The sequence below is a fragment of the Mobula birostris genome, chromosome 3, assembly GCF_030028105.1.
Source record: "Mobula birostris isolate sMobBir1 chromosome 3, sMobBir1.hap1, whole genome shotgun sequence".
Classification (NCBI taxonomy): domain Eukaryota; kingdom Metazoa; phylum Chordata; class Chondrichthyes; order Myliobatiformes; family Myliobatidae; genus Mobula; species Mobula birostris.
In genome coordinates, this window is record NC_092372.1 from 189,343,180 (window position 1) to 189,365,478 (window position 22,299).

The 22,299-nt window shown below is 42.5% G+C and overlaps 1 protein-coding gene across 1 annotated transcript in view; it reads left to right on the top strand.

The window, feature by feature from the left end:
- Positions 1–1,513: 1,513 nt before the first annotated feature.
- The window catches only part of gad2 (glutamate decarboxylase 2), a 101,217-nt gene continuing 80,431 nt past the window's right edge, over positions 1,514–22,299 (top strand). Inside the window, exons 1-3 of the mRNA XM_072254430.1 lie at positions 1,514–1,583; positions 2,611–2,670; positions 7,572–7,721. Of these exons, the coding sequence (XP_072110531.1) occupies positions 1,514–1,583; positions 2,611–2,670; positions 7,572–7,721 (280 nt within the window). The remainder of the gene's footprint in view (positions 1,584–2,610; positions 2,671–7,571; positions 7,722–22,299) is intronic.

A 22,299-nucleotide genomic window follows, 5' to 3' on the forward strand; every position in this document is an offset into this window, starting at 1 on the left:
AAAAAGACAAGCCATGAGCTGCTAGCCGGTAAAATAAAACAAACACTTGTATCAGGCTGCAATTCCTGAGGTTGGCCATTTGTAAAGTCCTGAATAAGTTTTGTGAAAATTCTTAATAATTTACTTAACCTTTAGCATCACGGCAAGACTACTCTTTCTTCCCGAAGCAGATCCAAATACATCTCTCTGAATTACCCACTTATACATAATTGTCAGTGACGGCTCGAAATCCATATAGAATTCAAATTATAGTACAAGCTCGTCAAAGAAAACTAAAAATTCCCTTTCAGGCATGTTCTTTCTAAACCTTTATAGAAAGGTTCTCTGGGAAATGTGGATGGCAACTTTAACAAAGAAAGATCGCGCCCGAGGTGGCTTCCTCCTTTCCAGAGAAGATGAATAACAAAGAATCAACCAGATGCAATCCTCTTTCCTTTAATTTTGATTCCGTGGCGCAACATCTGAACGTGATCGCTGAAAGTGTCGAAGTTTGGACTTCTGTGCAGTCGAGAAATGAAGAGTGATCGAGCAAAGCGCGCGCTGGAATCGGGAGAGGTGGAAAGAGGAGAGATGCGGTTGGCTGCTTTGATTCCCTCCTTGCAAAGGAAAGGTGATTAGTGGACAGAGAGTTGGGGGAGAGAGGAGAGAGAGAGAGTGTGTGTGTGTTTAAAGAGAGAGTGTGTGTAGGGACAGGGAGGGAGGGAGGGAGGGAGAGAGAGAGAGAGAGAGAGAGAGAGAGAGGCAGGCAGACAGAGAAAGCAGGGAGGAGTGAAGCCTCACCAGGATATGCCGGGGGACCTCCACATTTGTGGCGGACTTTGTACTCCGGTCGCCTGTCTTTTCGCATTTACTATAACACTGACAGGGTGACTCATTCAGACTCGCCACCAACTGTAATCCAGTAATCCTTCGCACCCCCTTCCTGGATTACGTCAGAGCTCCCCCCCCCCGCCACCACCATTCCACCCTCTCCAAATCTTTTCAGTAAAAGAAAGTTTGTGTTGCAGATCAGGAAACACTCCTGCAACGGTGTCCATCCCGATCCCATCTCTTCTCTCTGTCAGTTTTTGTGGCAAAGTAACTGGGATCCTGATTGACCTATGCTTCAGAGAGAAGGTAATTAAACCAAGAGTCCTCTTCTCACGCTCAGTCCGGGTATCATTTGATGGAGTAGCTAGGAGCAGCGCGATCAGGGCTCTGGAAGAGATAACAAGATCATCTCCGTCTCTTCAACTCTAGACAGCTCCTCCCACACTCCTCCCCGTCTGGGAGCCGTGCGGCTGTGATTTCAGCACCCGGATCCCGGACAGCTCCCTCCCGCCTGGGAACTGCGTGACCAGTGCTCTGTATTTGGACTCCCGACAGCTCCCGTTAGACCGTCCGCCTCAGCGTTCAACACCCGAGCATCGGACAGCTTCCTTTCGCTCGGATGAGGCTTTGAGTTCTGGTTGTGAATTGGCCTCCGCGATTCTAGCCAATTTCCTCCTCTCTGCAAGGAACGTCCAGTGAGCAAATGGCATCTCTCGGCTTCTTCTCCAATGATTCGGGACAGCGATCCGGCGCCGGAGACAATTCAGCGGCAGGTAAATATAAGAAAGCACGTGCAACTGCTGAAGGAGGCGGGGAGGGAGAGACCGGGCGGGGTGGGGAGTTCACGGAACAGGAAGGCACGGAATGCTATGAATTTGAAGATTCTGGTCCCCGGAGTCACGGGGTTGGGGGGGGGGGCAGTTTTTAGGAATAGACAACATCCTGGGCTTCCTGATCACCAAATGAGTTAAGATATCTACCCCCCGGGACTTGATTTGGATATTGAATGCTTTCAAATTGACAAGCTCCGACTTTGTGATTTGGTAACCGAAAACAACTTGTAGTAGATCTGTCTCCAACCTTGAATGAAACAGGTTGTTCGGACTCGAAAATGAATAATCCAAAAGATAAGCAGGAAACCCAATGCAATGTAATGGAGGAAGAAAAACAATGTTAACTGTGCGAAATAAGAAGCTCAATTTCTTTATCGTGGTTGCAATTTGCACGTTTTGATTTGCTTTCAATTCTGTGCACGAATTATTCACACTCTCCGTTAACACATGTTATGGCGGCGTTTGGTTAATATTCATATTTAAAATTCACAACCTTTCTCGGAACTTGATTAGCTACTAATCGCTTATTTTTGACATAAAGCACTATGTAGCAATTATGCACATTCGACTGTATACAGGATGGAAGACTGGTTGTAAATAATCTGATGAGGCTCGCAATCTGAAGAGAATCATCTGTCGATAATGGTTGTTCTTTCCGCTTATTGCTTTTGCACATGATCGTTTTCCAAAGAGGCCAGACCCTCGGTCATAAATCCTGCACGAGTGTCTCAATCCAGCCGGGAGAACGGGTGGGTCACTGACTACCCGCTGACCTCCTACTGCCGTTCACCGAGGGATTTCAATTTTTTTAGTGAGAACGTACAAAACGATGATGCATAGGGTGAGCAGGGCAGCTTTCATTCAGCTTTTCCCTCAGCCCAGTCACATCAAACTGAAAGAACAGATTGACTCGGTTAAAATCAGAGAGAAGTCTCCATTCATTGTTAACATTTTGCATGTTTTACAGCCCCCGCTTGGTGTCAGATGGCCCAAAAGTTCACTGGCGGCATTGGAACAAAGCTTTGCGGTGAGTTGACACAATGGTTGTAGGCAAAGTCTCCAATTGAAAAGAAAATCGCAAAATCAATGCCCCCCCCCAGCGGGAGAGTGGGGGTAGGCGGAAGAACAGCAAGATTATTTAAAATTACTGCAATCTTCCCCACCTCTACGGGGTTATTCGAACTGTGCTGTGTAATTTCAAGCCAAGTGGAATCTTCACACAGTTTCTGAAGCGAATGGGCTAGTTTAATGTTATCTGCATGACCAGGACTTTAAATCTGGCCGCTTTTTATGGGGGTGGGGTCAGGGAGGGGTAACTAGACACACGTTTACAAATGCGCACCTACTGTATATCCGCTTTTGGGATATGAGATCCTAGCGAGATGGAGTGGCCGAAGGGATCCCTGTTCACTCTCCAACTGCGCACTCCTCTGTATCCATAGTGAATCCCAAAATGTCTTCATCCGCCTCAGGGAGGAGCGTGAAGGGACCTGATGTCGAAGCATTTGGGTTTCAGGCAAACTCGCAAAGGATCAGCAGGTCCACATGTACCTGTCATGGGCTCATGAAAACAAAGCAGATGTTTCAAAGAAACTGATAACATTTCCTTGGTCTTTCATCAGCCCAGACCGACGTTTTGAGATTTTGTAATGGGTTCATCATTCTGAATAAGCCTCCCATTGATTAGTGCTATTGTCGAATGCACCTCAGAACGTTTGCCTACGAACAGAACATGAAACAAAGAGCTTGAAATTGCCAGGCACTGCTTCCTTTTATAATTAAGCAAGGATGTAATGTTTGGGTGCATCATATGATGCTACTGATAATAAAGTTGTTGGGCACTGTTACCTTTTTAATCCATATTTTAATGTATCCAAACTTTTTTTCCAAAGGGTATGTGTTAAAAAGCATTCCTTTTCAAATTTATTTTATCTTTTATTCATGAAAATGAAAAAATCTGTTCCTTGTCATTGATACATCAGGCTGTTTTATTTAAGATAGTAAGCGATAATTTGAGTTAATCTGTCTAACTGGTTCTACTTTTCTGTAAGATGCTTTAAGTGTAGCAAAAGAGAATCTTTTCTATTTGTAAATTGTCTAGTACAGGACATCTTGTGTTTCACAAACCAGTCATGCAAATATCAGAATATACTGTCAGTCTAGCTGCCAACTGAGATGTAATTTACCCCAATGCCAAAATTGCCCATCATATTTTTTACAAGCTTTCAAGACTCATGGTTCAATTACCACTGTTCTATTCATACTTACACACAACCATTATCCTAGCATGACACAATAATGTACTTTCATTACAGAAAGGAGAAAATCATTTTGATCATCCAAAAGAGCTGTGGCTGATGGCTAGACCAACAAGCGCATGCTGGAAATACTGAACATGACAGTTCAGGAGTTTAACACCAAATGATTAAATCATCTGGTACTTAACAAAATATTGGCTTGCCATTTAAAATTTATACTCTGTTCACTGACGTCCATCAACAAAATTTATTGGTCTTATCAGTTTGGGCTCTATGTGATTTCAGATCCTCAATATTTGTTAATTATGAGCATCCTCTGAAAAGGCCTAACTAGACAAAGTTCTAGAGGTATTTTGAGATGAACAATAAATGGCCTCTTCCTCAGTGCTAATCATACACTATGAATAAAATGAAGAATTAATTCAAGAAATCATCATTCTTATCTAATTTCTTCATACCCTTTCTGATATATCCATGTTATTCCTATATCAGAATTTTTCCCAACATAATCAATTTTATATTACGACCTAATGCACACACAGAGCATAATGGCAGTCTGTATAGACACATTATATGTCTGCACATTCATAGAACTATTGCTATACCAAAATTGACTTTTATGCCATACTTGTAAATCATTGTATCAGTACAAATAATCCAGAAAAAGTTATTTTGCCAAACTATGCACTAAATAGAAAATGACACTCTATCCATTTATGCTGGAAGTATGAAGAAATATAATTCTTCATATTTCCTAGCCAAGAATTATTTATATTTCCTATATCTCTATGAAGAAAACAGAACAATGAATGTTTCCCTTTTCTATATGTAAACAATGGAAGCAATATGAACCAGGATAATAGATCTATCCAATAACAATGCTCAGTGCTACACCAAACAGTTGAAAGAACATCAGCAATGTGGTTCACTGTGCATGAATTCAGTTCACTTTTATGCAGTACCCTTGATACATGAAAACATCTTAAGGCACTTTATGGGAGAATTAACAAATAAAAAATTATGCCAGATTACATAAGGAGATGTGAGAGCTGATGATGGTTTTACTGAGATGTTAAGTTGGGAACAGCAATTGGGGATGGAATTTGTGGTGATGCATGTAGGAGGGAAAAATAAAGTCAGGGTATACATAATGAATGGTAGGGGCCTAGGAAGTATTGAGGTACAAATGGACTTTAATATATGCCGAAGAATCCTCAAAGGCAGTGTATAAGAATGCATATGAGATATTTGTGTTCATTAACCAACATAAGACCAAGGAGATGATAGTACGGATTTATAGATCATTAGGTCACTTCTGGAATACTCTTTGCAGGTCTGGGAATCACACTAAAGGAAGAAGGTGATTACGGAAGGTGATTACTCTAGAGAGGATATTCATCAGTGTGTGGTTTAGGATGAAACATTTCAGTTATGAAAAGAAAATGATATACACAACCTCATGAGAAATATAAATAGGATGGATTGTAAAACATACTTCTCCCATGACGAAGATGTCTGAAGCCAAAGGACGTAACTTTAGGGCAAAAGATAGGATGTTTAAAGGAGATGTGAGGAAGATGTTATTCACCCACTGGCTCATTGAATCTGGAACACTACCCCTGAGAGCAGGGTGGATACATTATTTAACACTCATAATATTTAAAATGTATTGTATTTAAACCAGCACTTGAATGGTTAAGGCATAGCGAGTTACAAACTAAGAACTGATACCTGGGATTAATGTTAACGGGTATTTGATATTTGGCTAAGACATAGTCAACCAAAGGATCAGTGTCTATGCTGTATGACTACATGACAGATTTTATTTCAGATTTTAAGGGGAATCAAGGAAGGAAAAGTACATACTGTAGATAGGAAAGGTTTAGTGGGATATGGGCTAAGTGTAGTAAATAAACTTAGAACTGGAAGACATCTTGGCCAACATGGACAACTTGGGCCAAAGGACCTGTTGACCCAAAGGATTAATCAGAAAAGGGTGAGTTGTAGAAAACTGGAAAAAGTGCAGCGGATATTTACATGGGTATTTCTGGGATTTGAGGGTTTGAATTATGAAGAAAGTTTGACCAGTTTGGGAATTTTACATTGGTGCATAGGAGAAGGAGCATATACAAAAAAATATAAAATTATAAGGGGCATTGATAGGATGAATGCAGCCTTTTGCCCAGAGGCATAGGTTTAGGTGAGAGGGAAAAGTCTAAATAGGAAGCTGAAGGGCAAACTTTTCACCCAGTCACTATATGGAATGAACTGCCAGAGGAAGGGGTTAAGGCAGGTACATCAACAATATTTAAAAGATACATGGGCACGTACAGGAATAGGAAATGTTTAGAGGCATGTAGACCAAACAGTGGGGAAAAGGCTGTAGCTTAAATGTGAATCTTGATTGAGTTATCACAGACCAGTTGGGCTGAAGGGCCTAATTCCAAGTTGTATGACTTTATGACCGTGATTCAAAAGGTTTAGTTAAGGAATTCTTGAGTTTGATGTTGACCACTTGATTTTGCCATCCATCATAGAGCAAATCAAATTATGCATGATCAGGAGGCAAGGACTGGAAATTCATTAATTTCTTAAAGGTTCACAGGACTTGTAGAATTACAGAGAAAAGATAGAGGGAAGTCATGTTGGAAACTGAGAGCAAGGAAGTTTTTTTTTTGCTAACCCTGGAAATAATGTAGACTAGTATGCATAAAAATGATGGATTAGAGATAGTCTGCAAGTGATGGCCTGTAGAGCTTTTGATGATCTTTTATGGAGAATAGAACAAGATATTTCTGCAAGCGTTGCAACAGAATAATCAAGTCTGGGGTGACAGCACAATGGAGGAGATTTTCACAAGCTGAGAATTGGAATGTGGATGAAGCTGGGTAATGTTCTGGTAGTAAAACTAAGAGTTCTTAACTTCACTTTGTATTAGTGATCTAATGTTCATCCATCAGATGTTACAACCACAACTTGTAAATTACAAATGGAATAGTTCATTACTGACAGGAATCGGTCCAGCACCTATGGAATGGATGCAAACAGCAATGGATGAGAACTTGGAGGAAAGTTTTGCTCATTCATTGTTTGATGTCTAACAGTTTGGAAATGGTGAAGATGTCATGAGAAGAGACGGTTAGATAGAGCTAGGACTCAACACCATACATATGAAAACTGAAACAATGTTTTAGTTGGCATCCTTGAGAGATTACATTTAGATGAGAAATTATATAGGACCAAGGTTAGAATGTATAAGGACCCCAGTGGTTAAAAGAAAAAAATGTTGCGGATGTCTATTGCTTATGACCGTATAAATACAAATGGAAGCACCTGAATATAGTCCCAATTGGCTATTTTGTGTGAGTCTGGGAAGGATGAGCACAATTTAGGGGACCTTGGGGAGGAAACTGGTTGTAGATGTGGTTACAGTTTGCAAGACAGAAGGGCTTATACTACTGCCAGTTTTTTTTTGAGAAATAACACAACTTGGAAGGGTTTGGCCTCCATTTCTAGAATAAATGAGCAACATAACTATGATTAGCAATTGTATTTCTTGCTAAAATGCTATATATTGATTTGCTGGGCTCAGGTTGAAGAAGTGGGGGGTACGAAAACTAGAAATGACAAAGAACATAAATAATACTGCAATTTTTGTTGACAATGACAGCATTCCTGTATGGTGATGGCCAGCGACCCAAGGATGCGGTTGTGAAGGAGGAAGCTCTACCCCTGGAAACCACCCTGACCTGTACCTGCAGCAAAACTCCATGTGCTTGTCAGAAAGTTCAAATCAACTTTTCTGTCTTGCATTCAACAGGTAAGATAAATTATCTTTATTTATAAAACTTTATCTTTGAACTGAATTATTCAGCCTTGATTAAATTGCAACATACATGAATACATTAATTTCAGTATTGTGATAGATTGCAAAACTAATTTAGTGCAATGCAAAACATTGCAGATTTTGAACACTGTTGAGTGCCTCAGACCAGTCTTTTTAAAGAGACGAGTGTGAAGCCATTTCTGAAAACTATTAGTTTTTCAGCTTTAATATAAGACTAGCTAAATCAACTTGATCTTTGTTGTCAGAACACTATCAAGATATTTATCATACTTGTGTTTATTCCATTGTAACGAAGGTGCCAGAGACATGCTTGTGGAACTAAGTCTCTGGTCATAAATTCAGTAGGTTTAATAGGGAGTTGAATATATCCATGGACTCATTTTTCTGTTGCCATTTAAAACTGTTTGGAAATATCTTATAAGGTTTGCATCACAGGCTCCTCAAAAAGTAGAAACTTATTGGTCTTTGTACTACAATATAAATGCTGAATTACACGTAAAACCAACTTGGAAAACTATTAGTGCTTTAATAATGATTTTGTTGACCAATTCTCATTAACAAGTAACTTTTTATTTGTGAACTGTCACATAAAGTGCCTTAGGATGCATGTCAATATTAGAGAAATAAAGGAATGTGATGAAACCATGGTGGGGATGCAAAAGTATATGAAAAGAGCCTAAGGAAATTTATTTATTTATTAAGATGCCAAGCAGAGTGGGCCCTTCCAGCCCTTCAAGCCACACCACCCAGCAACCCCCGATTTAATGCTAGCATAATAATGGGATAAACTGCAATGACCAACTAACATACTTACCAGTACGCCTTTGGACTGTGGGAGGAAACTCACGCGGACATGGGGAGAACATACAAACTCCTTACAGGCAATGGTGGGAATTGAACCCAGGTCACCTGAACTGTACAGTTATAAGAGGGTGCAAAAATTAGTCTGATCAACAGAATTGCGAGCTGTTGAAAGAACTGTATCAGGATCAATAACAGAGAGTGACATATCTTGCGAATCACTGAACATTTAATTTATGCCCTTATTTATAATATCAATAAGAATTAATGGGTTTGCAATGCTGGTAAATAGACTTAAGGAGATTGTTTTTGTAAAAAAAAAAGCCAATACAGATCCTTATTACAATATGTATATTGATTTTTGTCAGAAAACCAAACTCTAAAAATCTAATCCTGCACTTGCTTCCTTAAAGTGAAGGGATACTATCCTTAAACAGATCTAATCTTAATTGATACTTAAAATAATTAGCAAAAGAGCAATCGGGATATTTTTTCACTCCACCTATAGCAGAGAAAAGGCAAAACACAACATAATTTATGAGGAAATTAGAGGAGAGCATATTACAGGGTGATGAAGGGGGGGTTTAAATAATGTAATTTTCACTTCAGCCTTCATAAAGAAAGGCTATGGCCATATTATTTCAACACATTATGCAGGCATCAGCAATATATTTAATGTGGAGAAGCTCAATAAATGGAAAGTAAACAAATGCCCAACTAGTCAGTTGTACTTTATAAATCACGGGAAACTGAGCATGGAAATAGTCATGGCAATAGCTTTAAGGCTACAAAAACTGACTACACGTAGCTGCTTTTTGTTCCAAGGTATCAGCCAGTGCACATACAGTATCACATGAGTCACATCTTCCATCATACTGCAGAGGGCAATAGAAATGGTACACTATTGTGAATCAGAACTATGCTGTGCAAGCAAGTCAGTCAGCTGCTTTAACACCAAGAATGCCAAATTGGTGATCAGAGCTCCATTCTATCCCATTGTTAATCTTGCACAGCTGAACACAACTTCAGCAATAGGATTTCAATCAGCTTCTGACAGATTGGTTGATGAATGATTTCTATTGGTTGGTCTTACCATTCTACAAGTCTTTATATTTCTTTGACCTTGATAAAGGCTACAGGGACTGATGTCCTGCAAATGGCTTTGTGCATCTAAATAAATAGAACGGTAGGCGTTTTCTCTTTCAGTTCTGCACAGTAGAATCAGACAGGCCACAAAGCAGAGAAGTGCGAGTACAGGGAACCCAGATTGAACACTGTTCAATAAGCATACCACCATATGCTCAGAAAAAAATGTGCTTGCACTGGAGAAGCTGCAAAGTGGATTTACAAGGAAGCTAGAACATAAATGAAAAGAACTGCTGGAAGAACTCAATGGGTCAGACAGCATCTGTGTAACGAAATATACAGTTGATGCTCAGGAGACCCTTCACCTGGACTAAAAGAGTAGAAGAGAGATAGCTATTATAAAAGAGTGAGGGTGAGGGCTGGAGCAAGAGATGGAGATAGATCATAAAGGTGTCAGAAGTACTCCGAGTGAACTTGAAGGCAGAGTGGAAGTTGATGGGTTCCTTATGGTTGCAGGAGGCAGCACAAATGCAGTTGTCAATTTTGCAGAGGAAGAGTTGGGGTGGATTCAGGGTAGGTCTGAAACAAAGACAAATTTCACATCATACGTCTGTGATAATAGATTTGATGAAAAGACAGGTGTAGTTTGAGTCAATGTGAGTGCTTTACCTTTGATTTACAAAGAATACTTCTCAAAACTAACGAACGGCAGGTTTAGCTAGGGCCCATGTGATTGCCCAAGGCTGCAGCTTTGAATTCAGCATCAGCAGTCTTTTGTTTCTTCATTTTACAAGGATGCTGCCAAGACTAGAAGATGGTAGCAGGAAGAAGGATTGTTTTCTAAGAAACCGGCATGGCTAGGGGCAGACCTCATTAAGGTATATAAAAGTATGTGAGACCCGGAACTGAACAAATAGGAAGGGTATTGCTCAAATGACTCTTGTGTCTTGCTTCTCTTGGCAATCTTTCCCAGTTGTATGCTGCTGGACACCCAGAAAAGTTTGTAAATCCAAAATCCTTCTCACGGTGAAGACCTGCTCGCCATTGAAAAATCTGGGCAGCCACGGGACTAGCGGTGGTGGGTCTAAAGGGCTGGTGGTCACAGGTTTTAGTTTGGAAATGTGCAAAGTGGGATTGATCTTGAGGTTCTAGGGGAGCTTCAAGGTGTAAGCAGCCAGGTTTGTTCTCTTGAGAATCTTGAAGGGTCCAATGACCTTGGGCGTCATGTTCATGTTCCTGTAAGTATGTGTTCAACACAGTATTGTGGACCAAAGGGCCTGCATTGTGCTCTAGCTTTTCTATGTTTCTATGTCAGTTTCCTAGGTTCCTCCTGGAGAAGCAAATCCTGAGTCAAAAGCCAAACCTGTTCCCTGGGCTGCAAAACTGTTCCCTGTCTTCTCTTGCAGTGAGCCTTTATTTCAGCTTTCCGGGTAGAAGCTAACAAAATCTCTCTGGCCCCAATCCATTTCTCCTTGCGGCGCCAGACGAAATCTTTGGCCACAGGAACCCCAAACTCGGCCTCCTGCTAGGTGAAGAGTGGCGGAGAATACCCGAACTGGTATTCGAAAGGGGACATCCAGTGTGCCGAATGCCATAAATTGTTATGGCGACCGCTGCCCACGTCAAATGGCTGCCCCATTCGTCCAGTCTTTCAGAGGCCAAACATCATAGGCTTTGTTCCAAATCTTGGTTCACCCGTTCCACCTGGCTGTTGAGCCGTGGGTGAAACCCAGAGGAAAGACTTGCTATTGCCCCGATCAGCTTACAGAATGCCCTCCAAATATGTGATGTGAGCTGTGGACCGTGAAACAACACAGTGTCGATCAGAAAACCATGGATCCTAAAGACATGATGCAGGACAATTTCGGCCATCTCTGCCCCAGATGGTAGTCTGTCCAAGGCGATGAATTGGCAGGCCTTCAAAAACAGATACACAATTACCATGACAATGGACTAACACTTGGAAGGAGGAAGACTAGTGACAAAGTCCATGGAGATGTGTGCCCATATCTGCGTGGAACAGGCAGAGAGTGAAGGAGCCCTTGAGGTTGAGTGTGGAGCTCCTTGTTCCAGGCACATGCCTCGTATGCCTGCACGTATTGACAGACTTCCCTTACCATTCCAGGCCATGAGACCCTCGCCTTTGAGACCTAATAGAACTAGGAACGAACAGACATAAGCCATGTGCTTCTCTGTGCACTTTGAGAAAATTAGGATGTCATCCAAGTAGACAAAGTGTACTTATGGAGAGAGTCCCAGAGCACGTCGTCTATAAGCCCTGGAAAGCCACTGGTGCATTCACAAGGCCAAAGGTACTCATAGTGCCCTGCTGGTGTGTTGAATACCGTCTTCCATTCCTCACCCTTCTTTAGGCAAACCAGACTGTAAGCACTCCACAAGTCTAGCTCTGAGAATATCCTTGTCCTTTGAAGAATCTCAAAGGCAGTGTTCATGAGTGGAAGAAGGTAACAATTCTTGACCGTTATATGATTCAGTCCTCTATAAGCAATGCATGGCCGCAGGCTCCCGTCCTTTTTCTGTACGAAGAAGAAGCCTGCACTAGCAGGAGAGATGGAGGGCTAAATGAATCCCAGAGCAAGAGCTTCCTGTATATAGTCCTCCGTAGTGACTCGCTCTGGGGCTGAGATTGTGTATAATCAACACCATGGAGGACAGTACCAGGCAGTAGGTCTATAGCACAGTTGTAGGGTTAGTGCAGCTGAAGAGTTGAAGCCTTTCCCTTGCTGAAGACCTTTTCCAAATCCTTGTAGACAGAAGGGATGCCTACCAGCTTGGTTGCTGCAATTACCCCTGAACCGTCCTCTGAGGATGACTCCTGAGGATCTGTAGGTAATGGGGATGATTTGGCAGACCCCAGAGTCTCCTCCATAGGTTCACAAGATCTTTTAGTAAAAACAGAGGCCAAACCACAATTCAAATCCTCATCCATATCCTCAGACATTGGCAGTGAGGCATGACAGATGGTTCTTGTGCTCCTGAGACTAGGCTCTGAGGGTCTCTGTTTTGGAGCCTTCTGTCTAGATGGGACTTGGCAACTGGAGCCCTTTGTCTTAGCTGGTAGAGTTCCAGTCTGCTTGGACACTGCCTTGACTTGCTCCTGAACTGGAGAAGCTCTCTGTCTAATTCCAGCACACCCCTGACTGGATAGGGTCAGGACTCACACAGGCCTGTTGGCATGTCAGCCGTTGAAAGCAGAACTAGGTTTCCTGAGGGCTTCAGCTTACCCTGAACTGAAGTCTGTCCCCTCATCAGCTGCTGGTCTGGGGAGAGTCTGGGCTTCAGAGCACCAAGCAGAAAACATTCCTCCTTGCAGCGACTGGACCATGCATTGTCTCGTCCCTTCCTTCCAGTTCATGGGACAGCCAAGGGTGCCTGAGTATCAGGGGTATGTGAGGACACTCAATAATAGAGAAACTGAGGCTCGTTTTGTGATCCTCTATCATCAACCACAAAACCAATGTCTGCTGCTGGATCTGGTCAGAACCAAGCAGGCAGCTGCCCAGAACAGTTACAGGCACGGGCTGTCTCAACTCCTGCATCAGTATGTTGAGCTGACGGGCGGTCGCCAAGTTCAGAAAATCACCAGCTGCCCCTGAGCCCAAAACAGCAATCACCTCTCATTGGTTCATACCCCAAGAGATCTCCGCCTTCAGTGTGACACCAAAATCCATGAGATTAGGAGTAGTGACTGTTACTTTCACAGTCCTCCCAACACCGAACGGTCTTAGCAAAAGCTTCGGACATTCGGACTGCAGGTGACCTGCTCCCGCAGTAATAGCAACAACCTCGACTCCAACATCAGAAACTTTCATCAGCGGAGATTCTTACACAGCCACTTTGCATAGGCTTGACAGGATCCTGAGCAGCAGACAGGCTAGTCTTTGACCGAGGACGGGCAATGGAACTGTGATGCATTGAGGCTGGGCTCGGGCTAGCCCTCTTCAACCTCATGAGGTAGCACCACTCTCACTCCGGCAGGCATTATCAAGGCAGATGGACTGATCAATCAGAGCCTCTAGGTCCTCTACCAACTTCGCTAAGGTAAGGACATCCTTTAGTTTGCGTCAGAGACCATGGTGGTGCAGAGTGACCAAGGCCCCTGTTCGAGCCACTCGCTTGGGCCAAAGTCCGAAACTCAGTGGCATGGTCAGCTGCTGACCGACTGTCCTGGCGCACTTTCATCAGAAGGTCTGATGCTCGGTTAGCTCCAGTGGGAAAATGGAACACCCTCCTCATGGTGACCATGAATTCCTCTGAGTCTGAGCAAATCTCTGACCTTTGCTCCCAATGCACAGTGGCCCAGGCCAGGGCTTTCCCAGTCAGGAGAGAAATCATGAAGGCCACCTTTCTGCACTCCATAGGGAACTGGGCTGGCTGGAATCTTTAAAGGAGCCAGCCCAGCTATCCATACCCTGGAGAATTAAAGCATCTACACCCCAGAAGCTGGCATGGCTGGGTGTGTGTTTTAACAGTTTTTGATGGTTAGCACACACGTGCTACAGTATTGCAGCCTCACAAGTCTGGTATCTTAGCATTAGGTGTTCCTGATTCCAGCATGCTCTTCTGCACTCCTCTTTGAATCAGAGTTAACAACTTGGCTTGATAGTAAATGTAGAGGGAAGGATATACTAGACCAGACTGTTTTTCTTGCTAATCATAGTCCTCAGTCCCTCGTGAATGTCCATTTGTGAGCTGCTAGATCTGTTTTAAGTCAACCCGTAGTGTGATGTGAATGTCACTATGAAATATGGTATGAGACCACAACTATTACCTGTTTCTGCATGTCAGCATGTACGTATGCTCGTGTGTGAGTGTGCAGGCTTGTCTCTGTCTGTTTGTGTGCATGCAGTGATATACTTGAATCTCTGATATCAGTCCTTATTGATAGAGATCATTGGTATGTGAGGAGAGAAGATCAGTGTATCAAGCAGACTCTGGGGTTGTTTATACATGACTACCCAGTATGCAGAGCTGGTAAAATGAACCCTTTGCTATCTTCCAAAATTGAACAGTTACCCTTCTACTACTTCATTAATTTCAGAAACAAAATGAGAAAGAATTTGGGAATTATAGAGGATGTGACCAGTTTTCTCCTTCGAGCTGATGTACTATAAAAAAGATAAACAATCACCTCATTAATCTGTAACATTTCAGAAGGTAAATAATTTGATGGACAAAATTAACCAAAAGGATGTGGTGTACTTACAATTTTCAGAAGGTATTTGATAAAGTTACACATGGGAATATTTCACAGTTGACAGTGACAAGAAATTAATGGTACATTTGATGATTCTTAAATAAAGTGATTGAAAACTCTGTGTAGGCTGCATAATTCTGAAGGTTCCTATTCTGGGTCTCCTGCAGTTAATACTGTTCAGGAAATATTCTGGAGGTTATTGTTACTGAGGATATATTTAAAATTCCTGAAAGGATATGGGTTTATCAAGCCATTTAATCTTGTGATGATTACACAGGACATGGTTTGCAATGCAATAGACCAATAGCAGTTAAGGAAATGGACCGGTAATGATGGATGAAGGGTAATGTAACTAAAGGAGAACTCATTGCAATTAATCATTTTCGAGTCAACAGGACAAATATATGGTTAGAAATGAAACTGGTGATCAATAAAGTTAGACATATTGGTAGAGAATATACATTTTATAGATATTAATTGTAGAGCCCAATCTCTCAAAGGTTTCAGTAGCCAAATCAGCTTACCTTCTGAATATTTGCTTTTCATTCATTGCTTGTGTACTCCAGTGGCGATTAGGGTGGTTCAGGAGAGAGTGACATAGGGTGAACTGCTTCCCACTTCTACTGTAAATTATATCCACTTGGGAAGTTGGTTGGATGTGAAGAGCACTATTGTGTTGAGAAAAATGTTTGGGTGAAGGTGCAGCCTTGCGTAGCACTAGTCTGCCCTGAGATTTGCTGTCCTGCAAACTCAGTGGTTGAAATCTGGCCCTACAAGGCAATATGCCACAGTCATAGGATGAGGAGGAAATTTGCAAGGCAGCCAATTTTCAGATAGATACCCCATAAAGCTTCTCAGTTGATATAGTCAAAAAGGGTCAAAATGTATAAAGCGTGGTGCTGTTTTCTTAGAGATGTGCAGTGAATATCGTGTGCATTATGCATTCAAATGGGCAGGATTGAAGCAACACTCTGTACTCTGAGAGAATGTGTTCGAGGAGAATCCTTGTAATGACTATATCTGTTGGAGTTACCACAGTCAAATCTGTCCTTTTTCTAGGTTCTTAGATCCTTTTCACAGTAGTGGAAGTTGAGGTTGAAAAGTCTCCATCAAGCTTTGGAATTTCAATATCCCCGGTCATGCAATCTTGTTTGTCAGTTGTTCTGTGACCTTTATGAGTTCTAGTTAGTCTGGGGTGGTGATTAAGCTCAGTCAGATAGTTTGCTGCCAGATAGAGTCAAGGACAACAGTGTCTAGATCAAAGACATGGTTGAGGATTTATTTGTAATTTTCCTTTCAGTAGCTACTAATTTTACTCTTGTCCTTGATAAGCTGAACTACAGCAGGATAGGACATGAGACATTTAGAAAAATCTGGACTTGCCATGGTTATTAGTCAGCTGCTGGAACTGCTGCACCCTTTCCATCCACCATCTGTTCTTTCAGTCACAGGAATTCTGCTGGACCTCTGCCTTCAGGTGCTTGTAGGGCCGTCTCTTCTCCCTTGAGGCATGTTTGAGTTTCCAATCCAAGAAGCCTGAGCCACCAATTAATTAGCTTCTGGATTTCTTTAAGCTAGGGGCATCTGAAAGGTCATATCAGTCAAATTAATAATCTTAATGAAAGGCTAGAAAAACATTCTTATATTGTGGTGACTTGGGGAAAATTTCTTAAATGTCTTGAGTTCAATTATAAAGCAAGCTTTATAATAGGAAGTGGAAATCTTGTTCGAAATGATCATTTTTCCTTCTGTCAAAAAGAAATTCAGCGAATACTCTCGTTTTCATTACTAATAGAAAAAAATGCAATGAGCAGTTAAATGCAATGTACCACTTGTACCGTTTGGAATAAACTTCCGGTTAAGTCTTCATCATAGTGATGAAGGTAAGACTTATCATGACACAAACGGTTGGAACTTACATCAACCTACTGTTTATTTTTCAGATATGTCTCCATTGAGATAGTATAGATTGAGAGGACTGACAAACAATACACGGTGTCTGATTCACTCGGGTGTGACCCCTCACCAATCATAGGAAGCTGTCATATACACTAACAACCCCACGTTTGCTGATTTCACATATACACTACAGTCATAAAAGATGGTAATAAGAAAGATCAAAGGCAGCATAGCATTATCATTGGATCACACCGAGTGTGAAACGCCTGTGAACAGACACTCAATAAATTACATCCCCTGGAGTACGCAGAGGAACTGCACAGACGCAGATCATTTTCTGCTCTATGCTAGAACCATGCACTTTTCCACATTGAGCACTCTTCCTCCTATTTCATCTAATTCTAACCACTTCTTTTGCCAACAATTTCCCTCATTGATATAGCTAGTTTCCGACACACTACACATACAAAATCAGTGCAGCATTCCATATCTTACCTACTCTTTACCCGGTCTTGAATTTTTAAAAATATATTTACTGTCCTTGGTTTTGAATACTGTGATGGCGAGTACTCAGTAAACAGACTCCGTACACACTCACATTCTCTCTCACACAACCATTCCTTTGTCATTCTGTTGTTGTTGCTGTGAGTGCACACACTTCAATATCATCCCAGTATATTCTCATATTTGACCAGAGCTCGTTTCCCTCTGCATTGCTGCATGCATTCAGAGTCAGACACCAACGTTTAGTTTAATTTTATTCTTTATTTGTACTTACCTGTAGTGTACAATTGTAGAGCACTCTGCTGTTTCACTGCTGGGTCCTAAACGAAGCTGATGTGCTCTGTTGGGTTTTATGGTGCCTTTCCCACCGTACACGGCAGAATATTCCATTTCATTGGTAATGGGGAATATGTAAATGTTGTTTATACACTGTATTTAGGGTAGATACTTCTGTTTATTAGGTAAAATGATTGTAACTACATTGTGGGATACGTCATACTCTAATTCATCTGTGGTCGTAAATTAACTTTGTGGTGAATTAAAGATGGTATGTCCTAGCTCCAAATAAAAAGGAACTCATCACCCTCGGTATGAGAGTGAGAGAGAGAAAGAGAGAGAGATAAATAGATAGATAGATAGATGGAGAGATGGAGATAGGGATAGGTATAAGGATTGGGATAGGGATAGGGCTAAGGGCTGCCAGCAGTTCACATTGGACAAGAATAAGTACAGAGCTGCTTCTGTGTTTTCATGGAGATATATATAATTTTGTAAATATTGGCATTTTTCTTTTCACTAACTTTCACTACTTTTTGTAAGTCTGATTTTTGACGCACCTAATAAACACCCTTGCACTAAAGTGCAAAGTGACTCCGGTCATAACCCATGTATCTGACATATGATGGCAGGGACTGGATGGCCAGTCGCAAAGAGGTGCATTAAACTCGGGCGAGAGTGGGGTTGCAGTCCCAAGTCAGGAAACCCCCAAGGCTGAAAATGAAGCCTAGGAAACAGCGGAGACCTCAGAGGAGGAAGAACTTCAGCCCAGGGCCAAACTCAGGCCAGAAGCAAAAGGGCTTTCATGTGGCACCACTTCTGAACCTTCTCTGGAAAACCTGCTCAGAGACTCTGTCTGCCGAGCGGAGGAGAGATGATACTTTTAGAAAGGAACTTCAAAGCTTGCAAAAGTGTCCCAAGATGCCTCCTTATCAACGAGGTGACAATATTGGGAAGTATCTCCTCAGGTTTGAGAGGATGGCCTGGATATGGCAATGGCCTGCGATGGAGAGCACCTGCCAGCTAGTGCTCACGTTGACAGGTAAAGCTCTGAAAGCCTACACTGCATCAAGTGGAAAGAGGTCAAACAACTATCCTAACCTGAAGCAACTGCTGCTGGCTAAATCTGATATATCGGCAGGAACCTATTGCGTTTCAGTACTCTACCACCAGGAGGGTCACCCATTGAGGCGTATCATCATCTGAGGGTTCTCTACCACCAATGGATTCAATGAGAGCAAACGTCCAAGGAGGAGATTGGTGAGGCCCTTGTTCTTGAGCAGCAGCTGCAGGTTGTTCCTGCAGACACCAGAACATGGGTCCAAGAGCATAAGCCTGAGGACGGACCCATGGCAGCCTGACTTTCCCTGCATTACCTCAATGTCTGCAAGGGGACGGAATCACCGCTGTCATTCTGAAGCAACAGAGACTCTCAGGGTAACTGCGGAATTGAGGAGTGGGAGAAACGAGGGCAATGAACCCTTTGTGGTTTTGTCTAAGACTTTTATTTGCTACCATTGTTAGCAGTCAGATCATGAGTCCTCTGTGTGTCCTCACGAGAAGCTCAAATTGTCAGGAATATGCTACGTAGCAAGTGAGGGAGAATATGATGATGATGGTGACTGTAATGATGGTGATTATGGTAATGGAAAACAAGCAGAATGTGTGGAGGAAGAACCCATGTTTATAATAGTCAAAGTTGATGGAAAGCTCTTTTAGATCCTGATAGCTCTCTGTCATTTATTACGGAAAGTCTTGTCCCTGTCTTTGGTGTTGACTTCAGTCACCAAACACCTATCAATTGTGCCCATGCTGATTTGCCTGTGTTGCATTAATTACTGCGAAATGAAAATAGCCAATCTGTTAATCCAAAAGTAGGTAGCGTTGTTTCTTAATTTGTCATGATTGATGCTAAAACCAAAGCAGTGGCCAGTGTTTGACGTGGAGTCTGTGCAAGGGAGAAACCACAAGGTCTAGAAATTCGCGCCAGCAACGGTGTCTTGACGAGTATGCTGGTTCTCCTGCCTCTGTTGATATTAGTACAGACGATGCACCCTTTGATGATGACATGGAGGGGGTCATTGAGGCCTGGGAAAGCTGACCTCTCCCACTTCAATGCCACCGACCTGTGGAGCTGCTGAGAGCATTTGCTGCCTTTCCATAGGTCTTCCAGATGAGTTCAAGGCTAATAACAGCCCTATAACAGTCCATCAGGATCAGACCTGACCAGTTTCGGTACATCAACACTGTTACCGAGTGTCAGAGTGACGTGTGAGAGTCCAGAAGGATGAGATTTGGACCATACTGGAGGTGGGAGTCATTGAGCCTTCAAATACTGAGTGGAGCAGTCCTACCATTGTGGCCCTCAAGAAGGATGGCACTCTGAGGGCATGCATTGATTTCCAGAAATTGAATGCCATTTCTTTTTTTGATGCTTATCCTGAGCCTTTGTTGATGACCTACTATGAAGGAATGGACAGCAAACTACTTTACTATACTGGACCTTTGCAAAAGCTACTGGCAAGTTTCCCTAGGTGACCAATCAAAATCCATCACTGCTTTCTCACCCTGCCCCCCCCCCAGTTCCTCTTTGTTTCAGTTCACCATGATGCCCTTTGGTCTTCAGGGTGCACCACCAAACTTCCAGCAACTAATGGACCAAGTTCTCCATGGTTCTGAGGGCTGCAGTGTGGCCCAGCTAGATGACGTGGTCAGAGCACCTTGACCATCTTCGCAGGGTTCTGGGGAGTATTCAGGCTGCCTGTCTCATTCTCAATCTACAAAAATGTGAGTGGGCAAATGGGGAAACCAGATAACCTTGGCTACCAGCTGGGACCTGGAGAGTTTCGAGCACAGGTGGACAAAGTGGAAGCGATCCTCAATGGTCCTCAACCTCACACCAAGAAAGAAGTGAAGTCCTTCCTGGGTTAGCTATGGGAGTATCACAGGGTTATTCCCCAATTCACCACTCTGGCAGTACCTCTGACTAATCTTACTGAGAGGTTTGTAAGTAACACAGTGACATCGATGAGTGAATGTGAAAACATTTTTCAAGCCCGTAAAGCGAAAATGTATTCTTCACCTGCCCTTTGGACCCCAGACTTTGACAAACAGTTCCTGTCAAAGTTGATGCCTTGGGAGTAGCTTTAGAGCAGTGCTGGCTCAAGGAGAACCTGGAGAAGAGTCCTTTGCCTGAGGCAAAAACTGCTGCCAAGGGAAAGTAGGTATGCCACCATTAAAAAGGAGTGTCTGGCCATTTCATGGGCTCTTGACAGCCTCAGGTACTACATCCATGGCAGGAAGTTTGATCTTTACATAGACCACAGAACATTAGCATGGATTCAGACAATGGAGGACTGTAATGCCAGAGTGACATGGTGGTAACTGGAGCTCCAACCTTTCAGGTTCGAAAAAGCAGGAAAAGGAAATGTTACTGCAGACTACCTGTCTCAGCTGCCGGGCATCGTCATCGCAGGAGAGGAGGGTGGTAAGGTGACAGGGAGTGCTCTGTAAGCACACACTGTATATATATACACACACACACACACACACACACACACATTCTCTCACACACAACCCTTCCTTTGTCATTCTGCTGTTGTTGCCGTGAGTACACACACTTCAATATCATCCCAGTACATTCTCATATTTGACCCGCTGGTTTCCATTGCCATGTGCGTTCAGAGTCAGACACCAACGTTTAGTTTAATTTTATTGTTTGTTTGTACTTACCTGTAGTGTACAATTGTGTTGAGCACCCTGCTGTTTCACTGCTGGGTCCTAAACGAAGCTGATATGCCCCCTTAAGGTTTTATGGTGCCTTTCCCGCCATACATGGCAGAATATTCCATTTCTTTAGTAATGGGGATATGTAAATGTATGTTTATTAGGTAAAATGATTGTAACTCCATTGTGGGATGCATCATATTCTAATTCATCTGTGGTCATAAGTTAACTTTGTGGGTAATTAGAGATGGCGTGTCCTAGTCCCAAGTAAAAAGGAGCTCATTGTCCTCAGTATGAGAGAGAGAGAGATTTAGAGAAAGAGAGGCTGAGAGAGAGAAAGAGAGAGAGATTGAGAGAAAGGGGGGGAGATATACATAGAGGCTGCCAGAAGTTCACATTGGACAAGAATTAGTGCAAAGCTATTACTGTGTTTTCTTGCAACACACATCAAAGTTGCTGGTGAACGCAGCAGGCCAGGCAGCATCTCTAGGAAGAGGTACAGTCGACGTTTCAGGCCAAGACCCTTCATCAGGAGTAACTGAAGGAAGAGTTGGTAAGGAAGAGTCCTGTTGTTTGTTGTTTACTGTGTTTTCTTGGTGATATTGGCAATTTTCTTTTCACTAGTTTTGGAAGTTTTATGATTGATGCACCAAATGAATATCCTTGCACTAAAGTGATAAGCAACTCCAGCCGTTTTTTCTTTGATCATACCTAGCAAATATGAACATTTACCCTCTTCCTTCATTTCCACTTTCATCCACTTCATTTCCATTCCATTTGAGCTGAAATATCTTCCCTACATTTCAACACATATTTTTACAATTTTAGACCACAAGAATATAGGAGCAGGATTACCCCTTTTGGCCATTGAGTCTGCTGTGCCATTTCTTCATGGCTGATCCAATTGCCCTCTCAGCCCCAACCTCCTGCCTTCTCCCTGTATCCCTTCATGCCCTGACCTATCAAGAATCTATCAATCTCTGCCTTAAATATACATAAAGACTTGGCCTCCACAGCTGCCTGTGGCAAAAAAAAAATTCT